At 42.2% G+C, this 23,530-nt stretch overlaps 2 protein-coding genes and 2 long non-coding RNA genes across 5 annotated transcripts; all 4 read right to left on the reverse strand.

The window, feature by feature from the left end:
• Positions 1 to 7,091: 7,091 nt before the first annotated feature.
• LOC130744319 (uncharacterized) lies at positions 7,092 to 8,054 on the reverse strand. The gene has a single exon (XM_057596510.1). The coding sequence runs from the start codon at positions 8,052 to 8,054 to the stop codon at positions 7,092 to 7,094; it is 963 nt and encodes a 320-aa protein (XP_057452493.1).
• A 992-nt stretch (positions 8,055 to 9,046) lies between these two features.
• LOC130744320 (protein MAINTENANCE OF MERISTEMS-like) lies at positions 9,047 to 11,165 on the reverse strand. Its single transcript, XM_057596511.1, has 5 exons — positions 10,917 to 11,165; positions 10,296 to 10,691; positions 9,942 to 10,199; positions 9,353 to 9,847; positions 9,047 to 9,274 (listed from the first exon to the last, which is right to left on the reverse strand). The coding sequence occupies exons 1-5, from the start codon at positions 11,163 to 11,165 to the stop codon at positions 9,047 to 9,049; spliced, it is 1,626 nt and encodes a 541-aa protein (XP_057452494.1).
• Positions 11,166 to 14,793: 3,628 nt separating this feature from the next.
• LOC130743307 (uncharacterized) lies at positions 14,794 to 16,408 on the reverse strand. Its single transcript, XR_009021434.1, has 2 exons — positions 15,229 to 16,408; positions 14,794 to 15,092 (listed from the first exon to the last, which is right to left on the reverse strand). It is a non-coding gene; the product is annotated as an uncharacterized LOC130743307 (long non-coding RNA).
• Positions 16,409 to 17,574: 1,166 nt separating this feature from the next.
• Positions 17,575 to 20,381, reverse strand: LOC130749232 (uncharacterized). Of its 2 annotated transcripts, XR_009022875.1 has the most exons (5): positions 20,016 to 20,381; positions 19,752 to 19,923; positions 19,461 to 19,533; positions 17,926 to 18,222; positions 17,580 to 17,627 (listed from the first exon to the last, which is right to left on the reverse strand). It is a non-coding gene; the product is annotated as an uncharacterized LOC130749232 (long non-coding RNA). The 2 variants fall into 2 exon arrangements; XR_009022876.1 differs by lacking the exon at positions 19,752 to 19,923 and having other exon boundaries at positions 17,575 to 17,627; positions 20,016 to 20,371.
• Between the last annotated feature and the right edge of the window lie 3,149 nt (positions 20,382 to 23,530).

Here is a 23,530-nt window from a genome sequence, read left to right on the forward strand (position 1 = left end):
TTACTTAAATTTGAATCCAAGTCAATTGCATCTCTTCCAAGTTTTCTAAGGAAAGAGATCAACCACAACAACTAAAAACATTCAAATGTCAAATGTCACTTGCGATATTTCTCATGTCATGTTAAGAGACTTTTATATCTCCCCAAATGCTTATATATCAGCCAAGAACACAGACACATGGAAGATGATAGTTAAGACACAACCTGAAACGTGTAACTTAAGCTTAAAAACCCACCCATCATTCATTTCATTTTCCAAATCATCCGATCAAAAATGCAAGACAGAATTTTAGTCTACAATAAATCAAGTTGGTTGAGAAAAAGAGAATGAGTTGCTTGCTTTATCAAATGGTGCCCAGTGCCAATGTTGAGATCATGTAGTGAGGTTATTCAACCCAACACAAAGTAAGTCCTGCTCCTCCATCCTGTTTTTAACTTCTGGAGAGTAATTTTCACAAGAATGCATCTCCAGCAACATTTAACTCTGAATAATTTCCCACTTCACATCGGACAAAAAGAACCAGGAGAATAATTACAAAACTAAATATCAATATAACACCTGTAATAATATGTTCTAATATATCAAAAACCATGATGAGGAGAACTAAACCCATAAGCTAAAGTCAAGCGGTTTGTTCAGCACCACTGAAACATAGCATGTTAATCAATCAAGAAAATAAAGTATAACAATTGCATGCCTAATGGGTGAAGTTCCTGGATACAGATTGAAGTTCCCTATGGTAACATAGTTTTTATAAAATATTATAAGGGAATTGTTATTAAGACCCCCCACAGCTATTCAGACTGAAGGAATTTTCTGAAACCAGAAATTACCCCTTTCGAACGCACCTTTAACTTGCGTGATGGTCGCAGTTTGAACCTCATTTTCCGAGTGCGACACTAATGCACACTAAGAGTGCGGTGTTGACGCCCTTTGAGAGTGCGTTAAAAACGCACCGACCATTGACCATGAGTCAACAACCGGTAAAACTCATTAAATGAGTCATTAAGTACGTCGTTACAACCTCGGGCACCGCAGCTCTATAAAAAGGGCTTCCCAATCCTTCATTTGCACACAAAATCTCTCTTCTTCCTCCCCTCCTCTTCTATGCTTTTCTTATGTCTTGTTTTAGGGGGTTTTGAGTGGTTGGGGCCATGTGGATGTTATCCCCAACATTAGCAACTTTGAGTACTTTGAAAGTGAAATTTCAAATTCAGAGTGCCAAACTTGCTAATGTAGGGGTGACCATCCTTGCTCATTCTTGCTTGTTCAAAGTACTCAAAGTTGCTAAATAGAATAGGTCCAAGCTCCAGTAGAAAATGCCCTCCGACGTCTCATTTTTGTGATGGAAACATCAAGGCCCACCCAGGCTCAGGTGGCTGCACTGGATCTATCCGGGATGCCGAGGAGGAGAAGACAAGGAAGGGGACCTCAGAAGCCAAGAAAGAGGACCTGAAGAAGAAGAAGACTCCCTCCTAATTGTATCCCATATGGGGGGTCATTGTACTTTTATATGTCACGTACAAGGGTTAGGACTTAGGGTCTAGGGGTCATTGTACTTGTATGTTCGAAAATTTTGTAATGTATCATCAAAAAATTATGAATAAAGTCCTTTTCTTGAATATGTTTCTTTTCATGTCTGTTTCATCATGTTTCTGTTTCAGATCTGTTTCTGGTTTGGAGTTACAAATCGTACTCTCATGATGCGTCTGAGACGCTTCTCCAAGGAGCGTCTAAGACGCACCATGGAGAAGCGTATAGGACGCATCATGAGAGTGCGATTAATTCAGAACTTGTGTAATGTACAGGGACCCTGGCCTTAAAGTTACTGTTTGAACATAGATTTTGTTACACGTCGCACTCTCATGGAGCGTCTAAGACGCATCTTGAGGGTACGACTCAGTCGCACCCTGAGAGTGCGTGAATAAAGGAACTCTGCAACAGAAATGTTTCAGGCAAAACAGAAACATTAAAACAGTAAATGGTACAAAAACAGAAACATGATAAGAAACATAGCAGGTAAATGGTACAAAACACAACTATTCCGTGCTAGAACATAGAGAGGGAAGGTAGTACCCAAAGTGTGAAGAAAGTGATGTGAATGCTTAGAGAGAGAAACTCTAACCGCTTAGAGAGAGAAAATATAACTGAATTTCAATGCTATTATTTCTCAAATGAGCTAAGAGTCATTTACAATTGGTACTCCCCTGCTATTTATAGAGGTAGAGTTGGGCTTTGGCGCTATTCTATCCAAATGGGCCAGTTGGGCCTCGGGAAAGGAGGCCCAAGGTCATGGCGCGTTCCCCGCCCAAGGTCAGGTCTTCTGGGTGAGGGCCCCTGGGGTCTCGCCCAGTCCACAAGTCCACAAGACACCGAGCTCGAAGCATGAGAGCTAATTGTGTGTCTTTAAGTAAGAAATAAGGCGAGATCCCTAAGGATATTGACTGAAACTTAAAAACTTAAAATCTAGAAGTGAAAAAAACAATGGCCTAATAAATAAAGTTTTTTGCAATCAACACTTTGGACCTCCAGCCGCGTCCTTTTCTTCCGGGCGACCCAAGTCCACAAGCAGGCTTGTGGAGACGGCTTTTAGTCCGCCCGTCTCAGCATAGTTATGCACGTGCCTTGAATCGTGACACTCTGTCACGTGTTGTGCCTATCCCACGCGTCGAGCCTTGAAGCGACGCCAGGGTCAGTGAATCCACAGAATCTCAACCGCTACCTTTGACATGTCCCTTCCAGTCACGTCACAATTTTGACAATTTGAATTTCAATCAACCGGCAGCAACCGTTGCAGCTTTCACTCAATGTGGCACCCCCGTTTTTCCAAAATCTACGCCACGTCTCCTGAGGCAATCATTCCACCATTGTCATGATGGGGCACGATTTCCCAACCATTTCTTATCTTAACTTTTCAATTCAACTTCTTTCTCTCACTTTCCTCCTTTGAAACCCTCCATAGCCTTGCAAAGTTACCCAAGTTATTACCCCAACATCTTCTCCTCTTCCGTCTCAGCTCCTTTCTGCAAAAGATGACTCCTCAACGCCGCACCAAAGGATCCTCTCGACTCCAGAGCCTCGCTCAAACATCCCGCGCCCCGGTCATTCCTCCCCCGGGTGGGGGACTTCCCCTTAAAGAAAATGAGAAAAATGCCTTCTGGCACCAAGTCCTTTCCACCCTCCCTCCGTCTGCCACCCAGGAACCCACTCTGAAAGCTATCTGTCAACCCTCTGAGTTGTCCACCGACAAATCCATCGCCGAGTTAGCCCCTCGGGTCGGAGGGTTATGCCACGAAAAGTCCCTCGAGGATGTCCTTATCACCAGCCGAGGCCTGAGCATCCGTCGCCCTTGGAAGTGCCGCACACTCGAACAAGGCGTGGAAGAGCCCCACTTATTCTATGTTTACGAGTACTTCTTTCTTGATCTGGGGATCAAACTACCCTTCTCCCCTTTTCTTTGCCAGGTTTTGAGGGAGATCAACGTAGCCCCAAGCCAACTTCACCTGAACGCCTGGGCTTTCATTCGATGCTACGAGATTCTGTGCAATGCTGTCAACCTCGAAGCCAAAACCTCCCATTTCTTCTATTTCTACGGCGTGGAGCCGAGATCCTTTAAAGCCGAGACTCCCGGGTGGGTCTCCCTAAAGTCTCGAATGGGTCGGCAGCGTCTCCAACCTTATAAGAGCAATATCAAGATAGGGCCCGGGCGCCGATATTTTCGCATAATCGTGCACCCCTCCTATCCTGAAGCTTTCACACGCCGGGATGAGATTGCTTCATTACCTTTTTATTGGACCAAGGATCCCCGCGACGTTCCTCCACCACCCGACGCATCACTAAATAATGAAGATAAAGCAGTCTTCGGCTTCCTCTCCAGGTTCCCCATCCTTGAATGCTCCCAGTTGCTCGAAGCCGCTCGTGAAAACACACTCCACACCCTCCTAGAAGGGATTGACTTTACTGTGGCCGCGCTACAGCGCGCCTTAACTGCCGATTCGCTCGAGTTTCCTCCTGTTTTCAATACCCAGGTGAGCAAGAGGAAACGCGTCATCGCCGATTCTGACTCTGAGGCTGCCGTTCTCCCGCCGAAGAAGGTCAAAAGATCTTCTTCAAATGACCCTGCTGAAGGTGCCACTGGGTCTGATGAGGCTACACCGGGTGTCGCCCCATTGCCCACAACTGACGATCTGGTTCCTGGATCCAATGGTGATGTCGTTCCGCCTTTCCCCCCGAAGAGGTTCCAGAAATCCAAAAAGGTTAACCCCGATCCAGAGGGAAAATCTGGGGTCGAGACTTCCTCACCTCAGAAGTTGAAAAAGAAGAAAAAGAAAGGTAAGAAACCTCCAGCTGGCAAAGCGTCTGCCCCACATCTGGCGGGTGAAGAGATTTCAAAGCCCTTGGGCGGGGAAGGGTCCTCGCCTTGCCTAGAGGAAGTTTCCGCTGGTCAACAAACTCCTGAAAACTCTACCCAAACAATTCCTTCCTCTGGTCAAGTCGGGGCGGACCCAGCTGGAGTATCTTTCGCCCGACCGGTGAGCCCTCAGGTCGAAGGTGCAAACCCCCAAGCGTTGCCAGTCTTTTTCCCCGCCAGTCCTGAAATCAACCATGCGACTACTGGCGATCAAACGGGATCTTCACCAAGCCAACAACCTTCCACCATCGACTTCATGTTGTCCAACTCCTTTCTCGGCAGTATGAGAGCAGCTAAGATTCCTGATCTTGACATCGCAGCGCAGGAAGCCCTCAACCACCTCTTGCGGGCGGGGTGTCTCTTCGCCCAACTATCCCAGGACTCAGCTTCCTCCGCAGAAGTGGAGAAACTTCAACAGGAGGCTGAAGGTTACCGCGCGGCCACGGAGGAGGCTCATAATGAATGGGACAAGTTGCTGACCCAGGTGGTGGCTCAAACGAGGAAACTGACCGACGTAGGCGTTGATATGAACTACCACGAGGAGGACCTGGCTGCTTGCAAGGAAAGGACGGATGATTTGGAGTTGGATTGGTATGAACTTCAGCAAGAGGTGAAGGCAAAAACGGAGACAATCAACGCCAGCAGGGCCGCTTGCATCGTCCAAGGCAAGGAGATCGCATTCCTTCAAAGCGAGTTGGGTGCGACGAACGAGGCCCTGTCTGATGTGAGGTCACAACTTGAGGTAGAAAACCAGGCCCTCGCGGATATGGACTCCAAAATCAAGACCTCTCAAGCCCGGTTGGTGGCTGATGTTGCTGCTGAGGTCGTGGAAGAACGTGGTCGCAGCTTCTTTCTCGCCAAGGCCCAGGTTCAACATCTCTACCCAGGAATTAACCTTGATGGAATGGGGGCTTTCAAGAAGATTACCTCGCATGGGCTCGTTGGCCTTGACGATCCTCAACGCTTCACCGCCGAGCGTTTCGCCGCTGCTGAAATTGAGAGGGAGAAATCGTCAACGTAAAAATAGCTATGTGTTTTTTTTTTTTGACTCTCTTTATCATCTTTTGTAATTGATTAATGTTCTTATATTTTTCCTTAGTTTGAATTCATCTCGCGTTTGCTCGTCGCCATTTAGGCAATTTCATTTTAGGAACTTTCGCCTTGCACTCGCCCGTCGCCATTTAGGCAACTTTTTAGGAATTTTCGCCTTGCGTTCGTGTAGCGATTTTGGAGGTGTGCCGAAGAAACTAGGACTTTTGCTCATTTTGAGGCTTTTATTCACACCAATATTTCCCGTAACAGCAGGTGGGGCCTTGGCGGTTTCATCCTGCCAAGGGCTTACACTGCTGGGGGCCCAATGGCCATATGAGTTTACCTAGAATTATGCCTAGTTTATTTTCTCGCCCATATTTCGGGGAGGCCTCGTATTACCAGATTTCGGGGAGACTAAGGGGATAAGGGACCCACCCCATTTTGGGGATAAGTCGCTTTCCCGCACACATCGCCAACGAGAGGTCAGCGCTTCGCGCCGGACTTTCCCGGAGCAATCCCCAGACATCAAGGTCGTATTGGGATTGCCACCTTCGGGGAATTTTTCCCACCGAGCGAACGTGACATGTTAGTTGAGCTGCTATTTGGATAGCACCGATTCGCGCCAGACTTTCCCGGAGCAATCCCCAGACATCAAGGTCGTGTTGGGATTGCTACCTTCGGGGAATTTTTCCCACCGGGCAACCGCATCTTTTGAATTAGGAGTATTGCTGGTGAATATCCTTTTTGCATTTCATCTGTAAAAGATTTTTTGTACATTGAGGGAAGCCTCATTAAAAAACTCCCGAGATGGTGAAAAAGAGTGCATCTCAACCTGTCTGGGGATCTCAACCTCGTGGCACCGGTGTCCCTCGCCAGCTCCTTTTTTGCCGTACATGTTGAGGCATTTGTTGTAACATTCTCTGGCTCGCCTTTGGTCGACTGCAATCTTCCCCACTCGTCCGCACATCAGCGGATACTTGACCGCCAGATGGGCCGTGGAGATTACCGCACAAAGGCGGTTAAGTGTATTCCTTCCTATCATGACGTTGTATGAAGCTACGACCTGTATCACGAGGTATCTCACACGAAGGAGCTTGTCATTCTCATCGATCCCAAAGATTGTGTCCAAATCTATATATCCCTGCACCCAAACTTGCTCGCCTGTAAACCCCACCAGAGTTCCTGTATAAGGCATTAAATCTTTATCCATTAATCTCAGCTGATCAAATGCATCTCCATAGATGATATCAGCAGAGCTTCCTTGGTCCAGAAGGACTTGGCAGACATTGAAACTGTTGATCCTGATCATGACGACTATAGGGTCATCCTTGTGCGTTTTAACCCCCTCAAAGTTTGCTGTTGAAATTACTATGTCGGGATGCTGGAACCCAAAAGGAGTCTCGTGTTCTTGCACCGACATCATCGCCCTAGCGTGTCTTCTCCTTGCTGAGGCTGTTACACCACCCCCGCTGAAACCTCCTGCCATTGTATTTATTGTGCCAACCGGCGGCTCAAGATCCTTGTTAAAGGTTTCCTGCGCTCCTTTCTTCCGTGCGGCCAGCCTCTCCTTTTTGTCAGTATTCAGCGTGTGGCGACGATCCTCTCGCCGACGATCGTCTTGCTGGCGAGACCCCCTGTACCTGTTCCCCTACTGTCGCTCTCCGTTCCAGCGATTGCCGCGTTCATTCAGTTCCGACCGCCCCTCTCGGATGAGCCTCTCGATCTCATTCTTCAGAGTAAAGCAATCCCCTGTATCATGCCCCACTGAGCGGTGATATTCACACCACTTGGTCTTGTCTGTCGTTGCCCGCGGCGGGTCAGTCTCTCTTTCGCCCTCTTCAACTGCGTGCGTCGCCTTAACTTCACGGAACAGCCCTGTCAGGTGGGCGTTCAAGCATTTCCCCGCCTCCTCTCGGCGGCGGGGGTCAGCCTGATGCCAGGGCCGGCGCCGCTCAAAATTTTCCTTTTTGGGATACAAAGATTCCCTCGGTGCCTTTTCCCCTGTTCGAACATTCCTGTCCCGTCTTATGCTTCCCTCTACTTTCTCCTTGCTCGGCTTATCTTCTGGTGACACATCCCTCTGGTCGCCATCCTTTTCTATCTTCGCGCGTCTGCGCTTAAAAGCGTTATCCTCTTCGTCAAGTATGTACGTGTTCGCCCGGGCTCGCACCTCCGCCATTGACTTGGCTGGCTTTCGGCTCAATTTACTATTCAGCTTCCCTGGCTGTAATCCGTTTTTAAAGGCGCGGGCACAGACATTTGGCTCGGATTCCTCTATCTTTACTGATGCAGCGCTGAACCGCTCAACGTACTGTTTCAAAGTCTCGCCCTCAAATTGACGCACGTTGTACAAATCTTCAATCGCCACCTGCTTAGTTTTGCTCGCCGAGAACTGGACAAGGAATTTGGATGAAAAGTCACGAAAGTTCGTGATGGACCTTCGTGGTAGAGTCGTGAACCACGCCATTGTTGTGCCTTTGAACGTGGCTAGAAACATCCTGCACTTGACCGCATCAAAAGCGGCGCTGATCACCATCTTTGTGTTGAAATACAGCAGGTGCTCCTTGGGATCAGCCTTTCCACTGTAGGTCTCCAGCACTATATTCTTCATATTGTCTGGAACGGCGCTGAAAACGGTTCGAACTCAGACACAACCTCTAGCTGCTCTTGAAGATACTCGTTCCATTGTCGTATATCGTCAATACTACTAATCAGACACCTCCAATCTTGGTTGGAGATCGGTGCCTGAGGTGCCTGAGTCTCTCCTCCTGACGCTGTGGGTGACCTCTGCCACTCTGGCGAGGACGGCGGTGAGGGCAACAGAGGCTTCAGAGAAGGAGGAGGTGGAGGCGGAGTAGGAGAAGTCACCTGATCCGTCTCCTCACGTTGCACCTGCGCACGTCGCGGCCTACCTCTGACGCGGCGCGTCGGCGAAACGTGCCGATGTCCAGGATCTTCATCACGTCGTCTGCGACGTGTTTCCATCGAAATTGGAGAATTTCTTCGGAAAAACTCGGAAAACGGAAGAAACTTTACGGAAAATCAAGGAAACCACTTCTGGATCACAATCTACGAAAAAACTCGAGAACAATTGCTTAGAAGAACGAGCTTCACTCCACTGAATCGTGATCCACGTAGTCCGGGAATAGAAATCTACTGTTCCCCACAGACGTCGCCAAATATTCTATGCTAGAACATAGAGAGGGAAGGTAGTACCCAAAGTGTGAAGAAAGTGATGTGAATGCTTAGAGAGAGAAAATATAACTGAATTTCAATGCTATTATTTCTCAAATGAGCTAAGAATCCTTTACAATTGGTACTCCCCTCCTATTTATAGAGGTGGAGTTGGGCTTTGGCGCCTCTATCCTATCCAAATGGGCCAGTTGGGCCTCGGGAAGGGAGGCCCAAGGTCATGGCGCGTTCCCTGCCCACGGTCAGGTCTCCTGGGCGAGGGCCCCTGGGGTCTCGCCCAGTCCAACAACAATTGGAGACTAAATTAATAACATCACAACATAACATAACATGTAAACATAAATTAATCCTAGGTGAAAAGTAATTTGTCTTTAGTACAGTCATCCATAAATTAATCTTAAAACACTAGACCTAACTAGTCTTCGAGGTAGATGCTTTTCCTTTCTTCTTTCTGTCAGGGCCACCACCATCATGAGGTGCAACTCCATTGCCACTGCCACTGTTATCATCATCACTTCCATGCTCCCATTGCTGCAGTATGATATCAAGCATGCGCTGGTTTGCCTCGAGGATCCGCTGAGGCGTCTCACTGGGGTCAACTGTGATATCACTCAACTCCCGTAATTGTTCGAGAGCATCCTACAAGCAACAATGAAACATAATCATAAATTGTAACATAAACAAAATCAAACTAGTCATTAAATTATTGATACTTACCACAAGAGTTACTACCACAAGACCTCTTGTTTCAGGAGGGACCACAAAGCGGTGTGAGATCGACTCGTACCACTCAAAGTAGCGAGATGTTGTTGTTGGAGTGTCAGTATGTTGAGCAACCACGCAATGATCCATGTTCTCAAACCTCTCATCAATATCCTTGGGAATGTTTGCCGGTGGTAAATTGGGTTGATCCTGGAGCATATGGAACTGCCTCAACACACGCTCTGGCAGATATGGGCGGATGATGCCTGAATGCCGAATCCACCCACTGTAAAAACACTCCTGCTGAAAGGGCCAATCCAATCTATGCCCGTCATGTGGAGTCGATATTACACTGCTATCCCTAAGGTCATCTAGGATTAGCCTCTTCGCATGCAGGTCCGCAGTCCCCCTCTTGGTTACCCATTTGCAAGCTCGCGGGTCTTTCTCACTGTATTTCCTGTTCAGGTTTCTATCAAACAATGAAGCAGGGAAGTGTTCAAATATCCATGCCTGCAGTCAAATACTCATACATCAAAATGTGATACCTTATACATTAAATTACGTTAATTAGAATTGAACTAAAATAAGAGTTATAGAATCATACTTGAAACAGATTGAAGTATCCTCCAAGGCTAGTGGTGCAGACTTTGGTGGCGTCCTTCAGCTGGTCATAAAGGAAAGCCAATGCCATGGCGCCCCATGCATACTCCCCAACCTTTTCCAAGTCCATGAACATCCCCAAATATGAAACATCCACATTGTTGTTTGTCTTCCCACAGAAGATCGTCATCCCCACCAAACGCAGCAAGAAGGCTCTAGCAGCTTTCTTGGTCTTCCCTTCCTTAGCCATGTCCTCAGCCACCTTCAACAACCATGTATAACGAGCATACGGTCCTAAGGACTTCCAGATCTCCTCTTTTGCAACTGCTTATGTAACACCAAGCTATTTATGCAATACAGTGGCTGCTTCCTCACGAGTCAGGACTGGGAGAGTGAAGAATTTTCCCTTCACAGGAATGTGTAGCAAAGAACTAACATCATCCAGTGTGATGGTCATCTCCCCAAATGGCATATGGAAAGAGGATGTCTCCGGCTGCCATCTCTCCACAGACGCTGTTAGCATGGTCTTGTCAACCGAGGGAAGGTTGCATATCAACAAAGGCAATAGACCAGCAGCCTCAACCCTTCCCTTTACATAAGTCGAAAAGCATTTTTTTACATCGTTATGCTTCTCCTTATCATTCCCAAGCATAGCATTCCCATGGTGGTAGGTTTTCAAGACACCCCTATCAAGCACTTCAGCAGGTTTCTTGTAATGCTTCCACACCTCCAGTGATATATGTTGCTTGAAGCTCTTCAGAAAGTTATTGTCATAAGGCCCCCCAGGAAAGAATATGTCATCATCATCATCTTCCTCACCTTGTTCCGCTTGTGTATCCCCGTCCTCCTCTTCCTCCTCCTCTTCTTCCTCCTCCTCCTCTTCTTCCTCCTCCTCCTCCTCCTCCTCAGTAGAACCCTCCTCCTCTTCTTCACCAGAACTCTCCTCCTCTCCTTCACCAGAACCCTGTTCTGCATCAACCATATCTTCATCTTCAGGCTCCTGTACTGGTTCAGGTTCAGGCTCAGGCTCAGGCTCAGGCTCCTGTACTGCACTGGCAGCAGTCGTTGCACTACCTGCACGCCTTTTACGGGTTGCCTCGTCACGCCTTTTACGTGCTTCTTCTTTCTTTCGTAGGGCGGCGACTTCACGCTCCTTACGTACCGATGCCGTGGGGTGGATTCTCCTTTCGTTGGTCGGGGGCACATTCAAATTCTTTGTTCTTGCCATATCTGAACCAACATTGGAAACATAGGACTCAAAACAAAACAAAAACATAAAGGCATTGAAGCTTTGACAGATAAGGGTCTATGACGCACTATCAGGGTGCGTCTGTGTCGCCCCTTAAAGGTGCGTCTCAAACGCACCCTTAAGGTGCGTCTCAAACGCACCCTTAAGGTGCGTGCATTCTAAACACGCACCTTCAAGCTGCGACACAAACGCATCTACAAGGTGCGATCAAAACCACAACAGAATGAGTCGGGTCACGTAACAAACCTGGATTTCGGGAAGAATGTTGGATGGTTGGCAGCAGAAGGTGGTGATGGGGGTGGCGGCGACTCCACTCGTTTGCGGTGTCGCTGGCGATGGCGGTGGCAGGCGGAGGCAGTGGAGGAGATGCGTGAGAGAGGGAGGGAGATTTTGAATGAGTGAAATGTGTTTGGGGGAGGGGGGGTTTCAGAAGTTTGAAGAAGTGGGAAAAGTGGGAAGTTTTTTTTAAACAGGGCCATTTTGGACAATTCACCAATTTTGAGGGGTCTGAATAGCTATCAGGGGGTCTGAATAGCTATCAGGGGGTCTGAATAACAATTCCCATATTATAATTCTAAGAAGCTAGTCAAACAAACATAACACGATTTTTCGATGTACTACAAAAAAAACAAACATAACACAACCAGTTGAAAAGTGAGATTCTTATTTTGGAGGCTTACTATAATATGGGAAAAGAAGTTAGATGTAAATGTGATGTTTACTGTCAAATTAATAGATACACGGGTTTAGATAAGTATTGTAAGTAGTTGATAAGGGATTAGTTAGAAGGTTAATGAGGCATGTAGCCTATAAATAAGAGTGAGTGAGACTTAGTGAGTATCTTTTGTATTCTGTTAGAATTGAGGTTTAAGGAGAACATTGAGTTTCTCTCTAGGTTTTGGAAGAGTGTTTGGCATCTCTTCAATGTGAATTGCTCTAATTTCCAAATTAGGGTTCTGCCATAATACATCTACAATTTATGGTTTCTATCATTGGTACCAGAGTACCGATCTAGTGTCTGAACCACAAATTCCTTGATGTGTTATGGAAGAGACAAGGAGTATTGTAAGACCCGGAATTGAATAGACTATTTATTTATTTAATTTCCATTAAGTATCGCAACATATTCTATTTTATTAATTATTTGTGATTAATATATTACGATGGCAGGAAATAGCTTAAGAAGTATTTTCCTTATATTAAATTATTGAGTGTTTATGTTTTATTATTTTCTTGATTCGAATTAAATTGTGATTCATGGAAAATTAGTTAAGGAATAATTAATTTTAAAATATTGTGTTTTATAGAGTTTTATTTGAAATAAGAAATAATAATATAGTTTCTAATTTTTAATAAGTCATGAAACTCTTTGTTTTATTTGATAAGCTCAATTCAACGTTTTGTGGACTATCTAACGTTTGTCTTTTCCTTTCAAATGATAATAATTACTAGTCATTTTCTTATAATTTTTTCTAGCTTAAATGCATAAAATGACGACATCATTTTTGCTCTAATTATCTCACAATTATTCTTTAGCTCAGTTTTTACTCTTTCTTTCATTTATGAATCATTTTAATTTGCTCAAAGTGATCCTAATTCATAATTTATCATTTCATAAAGTTCATTGTAATTTTTAATATAATAATATATTAATTTATATTTGTTCTCTTAACTCTTTGAGTTAAATCTAATGGGCTCGGGTGGCGTGGTTTGCTCACCCGTTTGGGCTTCAAGTTGATGGGGTACAAGAGGCTTCTTCTTCATGGATTGCTGATTTCATTCGTAGCCATGACGCAGAGACGGTGGGTTTATTGTTGCAAGGCATGTATGGTATGTGGAAAGCATGTAATGAAGCTGTCTTTCAGAACATTGTACTGCCGCCAGAGGTAGCTATGAATGCAGCTATTAATTCTTTGACAGATTGGAAGGAGGCGCAGTAGAGGAGGGATCGTGTTAATGGTACGGAAGAAAGGGAGCGCCGGGGTCGATGGCAGCCACCGCCAGAGGGATGTCTGAAAGTGAACATTGATGCCGGTTGTCTGGTAGTGATTCGACAGGACTTGGAATGGTGGTGAGGTCGTACACCTCTGCTTTCATGGCTGTGACAACTAGTGTGGTGAAAACTCGACAGGATCCTCTGGTAGCTGAGGGTCTCGCATTGCGACGGAGCTTGGAATCAGCACATGAATTGCAGCTGGAATGTCTTATCATTGAGTCTGATTCAGCAACAATTATAGCTGCAATGACAAGTACGAAGGCATGCTCTCCATAGATGTGATAATTGATGACTGCAAGAGATTAGCCTCTAACTTTCCTGTTATTTCTTTCTCTCATATTATCAGAAAGGCTAATGAGGCTGCTCATAAGCTAGCCTCTTATGCTATATCTTCTCCAGATTGGATTTGGTGGGACTCTCCCCCTTCTTGTCTTGCTGAAACATTGTTAGCAGACTCTGCTTTTGCTTATTAATACAATGAACTTTCATTCAAAAAAAAAATCTATCACTATCTAAATCCATCGGTACCCATTTGTAAAATATCTCCCGAATTCTTATCCTCTCCTCCCTCACATCGCGCTACTCTCTTTCTCTCCCTCTCATTCTGACCACTCACGTTCTCATCTCTCTGTCACTCATGTCCACTCACTCTCTGACTCGTCCCTACTCTCTCACTATTCACACATCTCCCTTATTTCCCTTCTTCTTCTTATCTTATTCACTAGTATTTAGCCCGTTGACCCGTGCGATGCACGGGGAATCTTGCATGTAGTTCACGCTATGTGTGGTTTGGCACAATCTTGCATGTAAATGGCAAGCAAATAAGTTGTACATATAGGTGATCTTGTGGGTGTGATCTCAGGTGCAATATTGCATGTAAAATTTAAACAGAAATTCATGCCAAGTGGTATATTGACAGAGATATAAACCATGAGAACACTCCTCTCATGCTAGAGACCAAAACTTCAGACACAAAATTCAACAGTTTTAACACAAATACTGATGAAACATACCACAAATGAGGAAATTGTAATTACACTTTGATCCCTAAACATTAGACCACCTTTATGTGATAGTCAACTGGGGATTAGTATGAGTAATTATTGTATTAAAAACATATATCAGGAATGAATACATGAAAAGCAAGGAAAAGAGGGAAAGGACAATAAGAGCATGTGGTAATTAATAGTCTTTTCTTTCAAGTCACAAAAAGAGAAAATCGCATGTGAGAATGAATAGTTCTCAATTTATAGGCTTCACTCACCGCAAATGCAAAGCCTAGGAAGTGATTCGGAAGAAGGAAACAAATTCATCAAATCCTTGATAAAGAAATATTCAAAGAGCCAAACTGGAGGCAGAGGTTACCAACATGATATGTTATTTGAATCCAATACATACACAGATAAAAACAAACAAATGATATTTGCTAAGGATTGTTTCAAAAAGCAATGTGAAGTGCGTGAAAGAAATAGAAAGCACAGAAAAAACATTAAACTCATGCATCACTAATTTTGGTCACATCAACGTTGCATTATTAAAAATAGCTCTATGTCTCCACGTTGCATTAGTAAAAATAGCCCTACGTAACAACCAAAATTGATGCAATAAGGCAAGATAATGATGCATTTGTATGACACATTTTAAAGTATTGAGAAAGAGTAAATAAAATAATTGTGAGAAAGCGAAAACAAAACTGAAATGGTGCAAAACTGCCCAATCCCTTTGCTTGTTCATGTTAAGGAAACTCCATTTGGAAATATTACATTTCTATAAAACAGTCAATTGGAACAGCATACAGTCAAGAGGCAAGAAAAGAAACCTTATAGAGCTGGAACTAATCAAGCAATTTCTGGAAGATATAGGACTGCCCTGTGCTGGAATAGCTTCAATAATGCTCTAGGTTCACAATCCTGCATAGAATGGCAAATGGCTCTTGTTCTTGAAAATCATGAATTGAATCACAATTTCATATGGACAAATTTCAAGTAGGAAAACCTCCCTACTAAACAAAAGAAAACTCTGCCATCAAGCTCATTTGGAACATACCCAGGTGCAAAGGCTGAAGAACTTTGAAGAACACCTTCATCATTTTCATGTTGAGTATCCGCAGATTTTAAAGATTCTAGTACAATTTTCTCAGTTGCTTCAGAAAATCTAGGCCGATTTTCTACTCTATCTTTAATGGTATTGACCTTAGCATCCAAATTCTCAGTTTCCCTCTGTTCATCTTCATTTACAACCCTCTATTGAGATCGCTATTGTTGAAAAAATTGGAGCGCTTTGACCATTATTCTTATTGTCCCCTGTGTAATCCTCATAATTAGCTGCAGAACCTAAATGATCAGATCCTTGGTAATTCCTCTTCATGCATCTTCTCATCTGAGAAGAACTTTCCATAAAATCTAGCTTTCATAACACCTGAAAAATTATATAAAATAAACATCATGATATTAATCATTTTTATCTTGATAAGATTTTCAATAGCTAGGAATTATTACACTACTTTTTATGCTTTTACTGCGATATCAACTTAGACAGCCCATAGCTTCTCATGTAAGCTAGGTGATATAGCTCATAGCTCTTCAATATATAGAGCTTACCCTTTGTATCAACTTACCATTTGTATTCATTTTCTAAGCAATGCAATACATCATTCAGATTCTATCTCTCTCTCTCTCATATTTCTATACCCTTAATCACTCTTTCTCATCTCTCTTCCTTTCTTTGCATTCCTTTTATATTTATGGTCTCCAATGCAAAAATTTATTGATATCTTCCTCTCCCTGTTTACTCCTAGGGTGTCACAATATTGTTGCACATTGATCAGCCACCAATAGGTCTCCGTTCCATCAAATGTTTGAATCATCAAGAACAACTCACAACCCCTCTCTCATTTCCAGTTGATAATAAATTTGTATTTTATCAAAAAATGATAAATGAATCCCTCAATTAGAGATACGCGCTTGTAGAGATTTGAACGTCTGCATCTAACATTTTCCTATTCCCCTAATTTAGTTCTTTCCTTGTCAATATTGATTTGATTAGTTGTAAATATAGTTTACATCAGGACATTGCTGTAATCAATCCCTAAAATTAAAGGATTCAGTTTTTCATCATTGAAAATATAAATTCAAAGTGCTCAAAGCTAATTTCTCAAGCAATTCAATCCACTTAGTCTATTTCTCAAGAAAAACATAACAGGAAAATCAAAGTCTGTCATCAAGCAACTACTGCATAGTATGGGTTTCTTACTCCAGCAACTACTCAGAACTGCTGAAAAAGTTATTAAAGCATATTGTTCCCTCAATTAGATATAGAACATGGTAATGGCAAATCTAAGCAAGTGTTCATCAAGAAACTTAGATAATAAATTAATAAGGGAAAGGGGGAAAAACTTTAATAAAGAAAAAAGATGCCCCCCCCCCCCCCAAAAAATAGATTTTGCTGAGAAAGAGCTTCCATTGCATAGTAAAGGCATTTTTAGAAGCATTTATATACAAAATAGTATTTTTCCTTATCTTTTTAGCTTTTTGATTTCCCTTTGACATCTCAAACACAGATGCAAAAATTTCAATGGGCCACATCAAAGATGTTCTAGAGAAAACTTTGAATAACAAACAATAAATGAGCTTGCAAATGAGCCTACATGCATTAAAATGCAAAAGACAAGTGATCATAGACCCTTAAAAGTGAAGTTACATGCACTTAAATCCTTAAAGTTCTAAATCCAATTAACTTAACTGGTTTCTTAAATTCTGTAGTTATTGCCCAAATATTTTAGACAACCTTGGCAGCAATTTTTTGTTATTCTGTTAACCTATACTGGTCTAGCCATAATCACTGTCGTTAGTTAGGACTACCTTGTACCGAAAAAAGTGAGGACTGCATTTTTATTAAAAACGTTTTTTTTTTTAAAACACACTTAAACAAACACAATATAAATCTATTCCTTAGCACTATTCTAAGGTTAACATTATATTGACTTATGTTCAGTCAATTTAAAAACACTTTTTTCTGATCAATCATTTAAAAACTAAGAGTGATGATGACAATGCTTTGACTCTTTAAAACTCGCTACAATTAGAATAAGAGAAATTAAACTTTGTGATTACATGAATGTTTTAAATTTGAATTTGAGCATGCTTAATCACCTATTAGCTTACATTCATGACCAGCACATGAAAGGAATATTTGGCTCATAACAAAGAAAATTTGCTTAAACACATATTATCTTTTCATGTTTTTAGAAAAAGAATCTCTGTACACAATGCCTTGAGTGGCACAAAAGCATGAATCAAAATTATATTTCTCTTCCTACCAAATTGTGAACATTGAAAAATCACATAATTACTTTGAATTGGTCCTATCAATAAAAAAACAGAATTACCTTATGCTGTGGCCTTGAGATTTTGGGCAAAGTTATTGTCCATGTCTCTGTAACTTACCTGATAGACATCAGAAAGCTATTAACCTTGAGGGGAAAAATAACTTAAATGAGAAATTGAAAGGCTTGGAACTAAATTATAAACATGGTCCACTCCTAAAACCAACAAAAGTATATCAGTAAACATCAAATAATTCCTTGGTATTTCTCTAAATCTGCCAATAATTCATGTATGTGACTTTCACTTTAACATGCTCTGCCTTTGTATTGATGCAAAACCTCTACCATCATAGAAATGTAGTAACTACCTCCTAACCATCACTATTAAGTTAAGCAAGAAATCAAGATAAATGCCATACATGTGATACTGCTCTCTGAAAATCATCTCTTGTCAAGATGCCATTTAATTTTCCAAAACTGAAAAGGGCCAATGACAGTGAAAATAACTTCTTTCTTAGCTCTCCAAAAATTTTGAAGTCCTCAAATGTGATGCGTACATTCTTACAACGTGGATCATTGCCCAACTCATCAACTCGTTCAGGCAACTTGCCTATATGACTCATGTCTGCAGAAGCAACCATGGAAAGTGCAAAGTCCTTGGCTGATATGGTTTTGCAAGTTTTGTAGTCATAATGAGCAAACTCCAACCTTAGAATCTACATAAATTAATGCAATTAGTCATACATAATCACTTCTGAGTTTATCATAGAAAATGAAGCATCTAGTAAATTGAAAAAAATAATCTTATGCATATAAAATTTGATGTAGGAAATAGCCCATAGAATTAGGGCATTTAGAAGTACAAATTTTAAGTTGTCTAGTAAAAACAGAACATGTGCAAAGTATCAAGATGAGTACAAATCATTTTGATTATCCTCATCCTAGATTATCCCTTCCAAAGATCAAAATAGATCTAAAAGATCATCCTAGATTATCCTCGAACCCACAAAGGTGACTACAGTACCTGAAAAACATAGTTCCAGAGAACTAATCTTGATGCTTCCTTTTAGTAATTCATAATTTAATGTGATTAAGGAACTTAAATTTGGTTGAGCATTAAAAGTTCTTACTCCATAGAACTATCTCAAATTATATACAAAATCAAATACAGTCTTTCTCAGTTATAATGCTACTATCACAACTACAACCACTTTACTGATATTTCAAACATAAAAGAAGTAGAAGTATAAAGGCATTTTTCTATACGCTTATTTATTCAAAATATCAAAAGTACTTAGACAACTCATAGTCTTCATTGTTCAAACAGTTACTGTTTCTGTAGCGCATCTATCCCCACTCATCATATCAGTCCTTACACATTTTACTTTTGGATAAAAGAAGGAATTGATTAAGATGATGGCAAGAGCTGACAGTGTATTAGGATGAAAAAAAAAATTTCTTGTAATTTGAAATGTTTGTAAAAAAGTCATGCTCAAAATTTAACACAAATATATGTAATGTAACATAACATTGAGACAAACATAGAGTAGATTTAAAATAGACTCCAACATAAAGGGCATGACAACCCACATAAGCAAAAGGAAAATAGAGTCTTGAATCTAGTAGCACTGACCATAGCTAAGATATCCCAATAATTACTTAACATGACAACAATATCACAACAAAATTCACACCTTATACAAAGCTGTGACAAAATAAGGCCAGGTCCCAGTCATTCCAGTAAAAATATGCAAAGACTACCTATCTAATTTAACACTCCTTATTTTCAGCCTCTTTTAAGTCCTTGAGCAGCTGATTGTTTCAGCCTCTTACACAGTGCCTTGAGTGGCACAAAAGCATGAATCAAAATCCTATTTCTCTTCCTACCAAGTTGTGAATATTTAAAAATCACATAATAACTTTGAATTGGTCCTATCAATAAAAAACACAATACCTAATGCCGAAAACAGTGATATGTAGGCCTTGAGATTTTGAGCAAAGTTATTGTTCATGCCTCTGTAACTTGCCTACAAAACCAAAGATAGACATCATAAAGATATTAACCTTGAGGAAAAAATAACTTAAATGAGAAATTGAAAGGCTTAGAACTAAATGGTAAACATGGTCCACTCCTAAAACCAACAAAAGTATAAAAGTAAACAGCAAATAATTCATTTGTATGTGTCTAAATCTACCAATAAATCATGTATGCAACATTCACTTGCAAACTGTACAGACTACAAACCTTCTAACAGAGTCCTCGCTAATAGACCTTGAAAAATCACAATAATATTCATCAAATGAGAGTTCAGTTGAAAAAAAAGAAAAATCATAATCTTATAGACATTGCCTTGAACAATATCCTTTTGAAATTTTCTCATCATATACTTCTTGATAGTAGCCTCTATTTTGGAACCCTGTCAATTGAGAAGGAACATTAAATTTGATACCCATACCTCATAATTTTGTTAAGAGAACATGAAAAAATAAATATAAGGGATTAAACTACCTCAGAATCAATCAGGACAAGCTGCATATGGCTTGGAAGGTTCAGCAGTAGGCGCCATCTCCCACTTCCTAGTAACCCCTTGCTCTGATCTTCCATGCTTCTCTACCAGGGCATAAGCTTCAAATGGAATTCATGTGTGTAGACATTGGAGTTGGAGATATCAAACAGGGAAATCTTTGGAAGAGAAATCAATGAAAAAGAAGATGACGAAAGGTACGGCGGAGTGGGTGAAGAGGGAGAGGCAACACGCGATTGCTAGCTAGTGTACGACGGAGTGGATGGAGAGGAGAGGCAACACGCGATTGAGATGGGGATGATGACTGGTTAGTCGTATCCCAGAGGCCATTGGGAAAAAAAAAATGAAATCTAAAGGAAAGAAAGCCAGATGGCGGAAGCTGATTGGAGGTTTCTTATGAATAGTAACTCGAGAATAAGATGTAGTAGTTTTGCTCTTCCCTTAGTGATGAAGCAGCACCCACCTTTCCTTTCTTTCTTCTTTCCTCCAACGTGAAGCACATCACCAGACCATGTTCTCCTCCTTTTCTTTTCTTCTTCTCCTCCTTATTTCTCCAATGTTGCAGCACCCACACCATCACCACGTTCCTTCTCCTTCTTATCACCATCATATTTCTTCTCCTTGCGGCCCACGCACACGGCACACACATGTTCCCATCCTCACCACCATGCTTGTCCTCATCACCACCATGAGCTACGAACAAGCCACCACCGTCTTTGTTCTCCAATGGAACACAAGTACCTCCTTCTCCTCATGGTCGAAACTCCACCACCATGAGACAAGAACCACGAGATCCACTCAGCACAGCACCACGCGTGCAACGACCTCCATGAAAGCAACGAAGAAAACGTGAAAACAGAGGAGTACGAAGTCGCCCGCCGTCGTCGACATCGCAAACTTAACCCTTCGATTTCAGTGTCCTCGGGCCTTCGTTCATAGTGAGGTTAGTACCGTTGAAACCCTTGTGACGTCCATAACAAAACCCATGTTCCGAATCGTCGTTCCGTCGCCGTCGACCGCCGCCGCTGTCGCCTTCGGAGGCGTTTTTCTGTCAACTCTGGCAACCAATGAAAAAAAGGAGTACACCACGACAATCCTTCCCGTCAGGAGAGAAAAAGCCTTCAATCAATTTCAGATTTGGACAACTTTTACCGGCGAGCTCCGCCGACCTATAATTGCACTTTCTGGGAAAACCGCCAACTTATTGGGGAAACGAACAGCGTGATTGAGTTCCGGGCCGCGAAAGAATGAAGAAAGACTATCTCTTTTCTATCTCCGGCGACAGTTTCCTCCGTCTACCACGCGAACCACAACTTTCTCCGGAGACTATTCGCCGACGAGCTTTCAAAACTTGGATTTTGTATTGAGAATGGAAACCCTTGGCATCGGAGATACACAATAGAAGGAAGCGAACCGACACGAGAAAATAAACAGGCGATTGGATTGGACTCGAAACTTAGGAAGGAAAGTGCCTAAGGTGTGGACAACTTACTTTATGTTGGAACATGTTGCCATGCATTTTGTCAAAACAACCGATTGTCGTAGCAGATGCCGTGGCATCTGATTTCGTGAAGCTAGGGCATCAGTCCTCAGCTTGTGTTTCTGTTGTGGGCCCTCTGAAGATTTGCTGAAGATATGTTTTTGAGTTACTTGAGGAGCAAGTAGCTATTCCAAAAGGGTTTATTTGTTGGGTTGTTATTTGTTGAAACAATCTTTGTCAAAAGATTGGTTTCTATCTTTACTTGTGCAATAAGAAACCGAATCTATCAAGATTGCGTTTTGAATTGCTGTTACTGCAATCTGTTTCTTCAGCCCATGCCAACCCTAAAGCCCATGCTACCGCTGCTGAAGTCTATAAAAGGATGAAGACCTAAAACATGAAGGGGCCGAAGCTGATAGAGAGAGATCGAGTGTTTTAGGATTTGTTCATTGTGCTTTGTCCTTTGTTTGTTGTGAATCTGTCTTTGCTCACTGATTCTATAAAGCAAAGAGAGATTCTGTGTGTTTGATTGCGTTCAAACTCTACTTGTTTATTGTGTTAACCAATCACTGTGGCAGTGATTGAGAGAAAGTGAGAGGGGCTTTCATACTTAGGTTGAGATTCTAAGTAGAAATACACTGGGTAGATTAGGAAGTGAACTATGAACTGAGTTGTTCATGAGTGTCTGTAATTCCTGAATCTTGAGATAGTGGATTTCCTTTCTTTGGGTGCAAACCCTCCAGACGTAGGTGAAAGTTTTCACTGAACTGGGTTAACAATTACTGTGTGTTATTGTTTCTGTTGATAAGTTTTGTTTTACTGTTAAGCGGTTGTCGCACCTCTTGTCCCAGCATCGTGCAGGACAATCGTATCAGAGGGAACCTGAATTACAATTGGCATCAGAGCAGGCACCCTGTTCTGGTTGGGTGAGCTCCTGGGATTTTTATTCAAGTTCCCATGGATAACAAGGAGGGAGGATCAGTCAACAGGCCACCCATTCTGGATGGTACTAACTATGACTACTGGAAGGTTCGCATGACAGCCTTTCTCAAATCAATTGACAACAAGACTTGGAAAGCTATTGTCAAGGGTTGGAAGCACCCCACTAAGGCTGAGGTTGAAGGCACCTCTACTACTGTTGTGGAAAAACCTGAAGAAGAATGGACCAGTGTTGAAGATGAAGCTGCTCTTGGAAATTCAAAGGCTCTAAATGCTATCTTTAATGGAGTTCACAAGAATATGTTTAGGCTGATCAATACGTGTACTGTGGCAAAGGATGCTTGGGAAATTCTGAAAACTGCACATGAAGGAACTACTCGAGTAAGGATGTCAAGGCTTCAGATGCTTACTACTCAATTTGAAAATTTGATGATGACTGAAGAAGAGACTATTTCAGAATTCCACATGCGTGTCCGTGACTTGTCTAATGCTTCATTTGCTTTGGGAGAACCTATGTCAGATGAGAAGCTTGTAAGGAAGATCTTGAGATCTCTTCCTCAGAAGTTTGCTATGAAAGTCACTGCAATTGAAGAGGCTCAAGACATTGAGAACATGAAGGTTGATGAACTTATTGGCTCTTTGCAGACATTTGAGTTGAAACTGAGTGGAAAATCTGAGAAGAAGAATAAGAGTATTGCTTTTGTGTCAAACACTGATGAAGGTGATGATGAAGATTGTGAGGGTGAAAATCTTTCTGAGGCTCTGGCCATGCTAGCAAGAAAATTCAACAGAGCATTGAGAAAGATTGACAAAAGAAGCAGGCCTAATGTCCAGGACATGAAATTCGATAACAAACCCAAATTGTCCAATTCACAGAGGAAGACCAAAGAAGAAGAAAGATCTGGTCAGAGTAAAGGAGTGGAGTGTCATGAATGTGAAGGATATGGTCATATCAGGTCTGAATGCGCCACCTATCTAAAGAAGCAGAAGAAAGGTATGATGGTAACTTGGTCAGATGAAGACACTGAAGATGAGGAGGAGATATCTGTAAACAAAGTCAATGCTTTCTCTGGAACCATC

Source organism: Lotus japonicus, chromosome 3 (assembly GCF_012489685.1).
Source record: "Lotus japonicus ecotype B-129 chromosome 3, LjGifu_v1.2".
NCBI lineage: Eukaryota > Viridiplantae > Streptophyta > Magnoliopsida > Fabales > Fabaceae > Lotus > Lotus japonicus.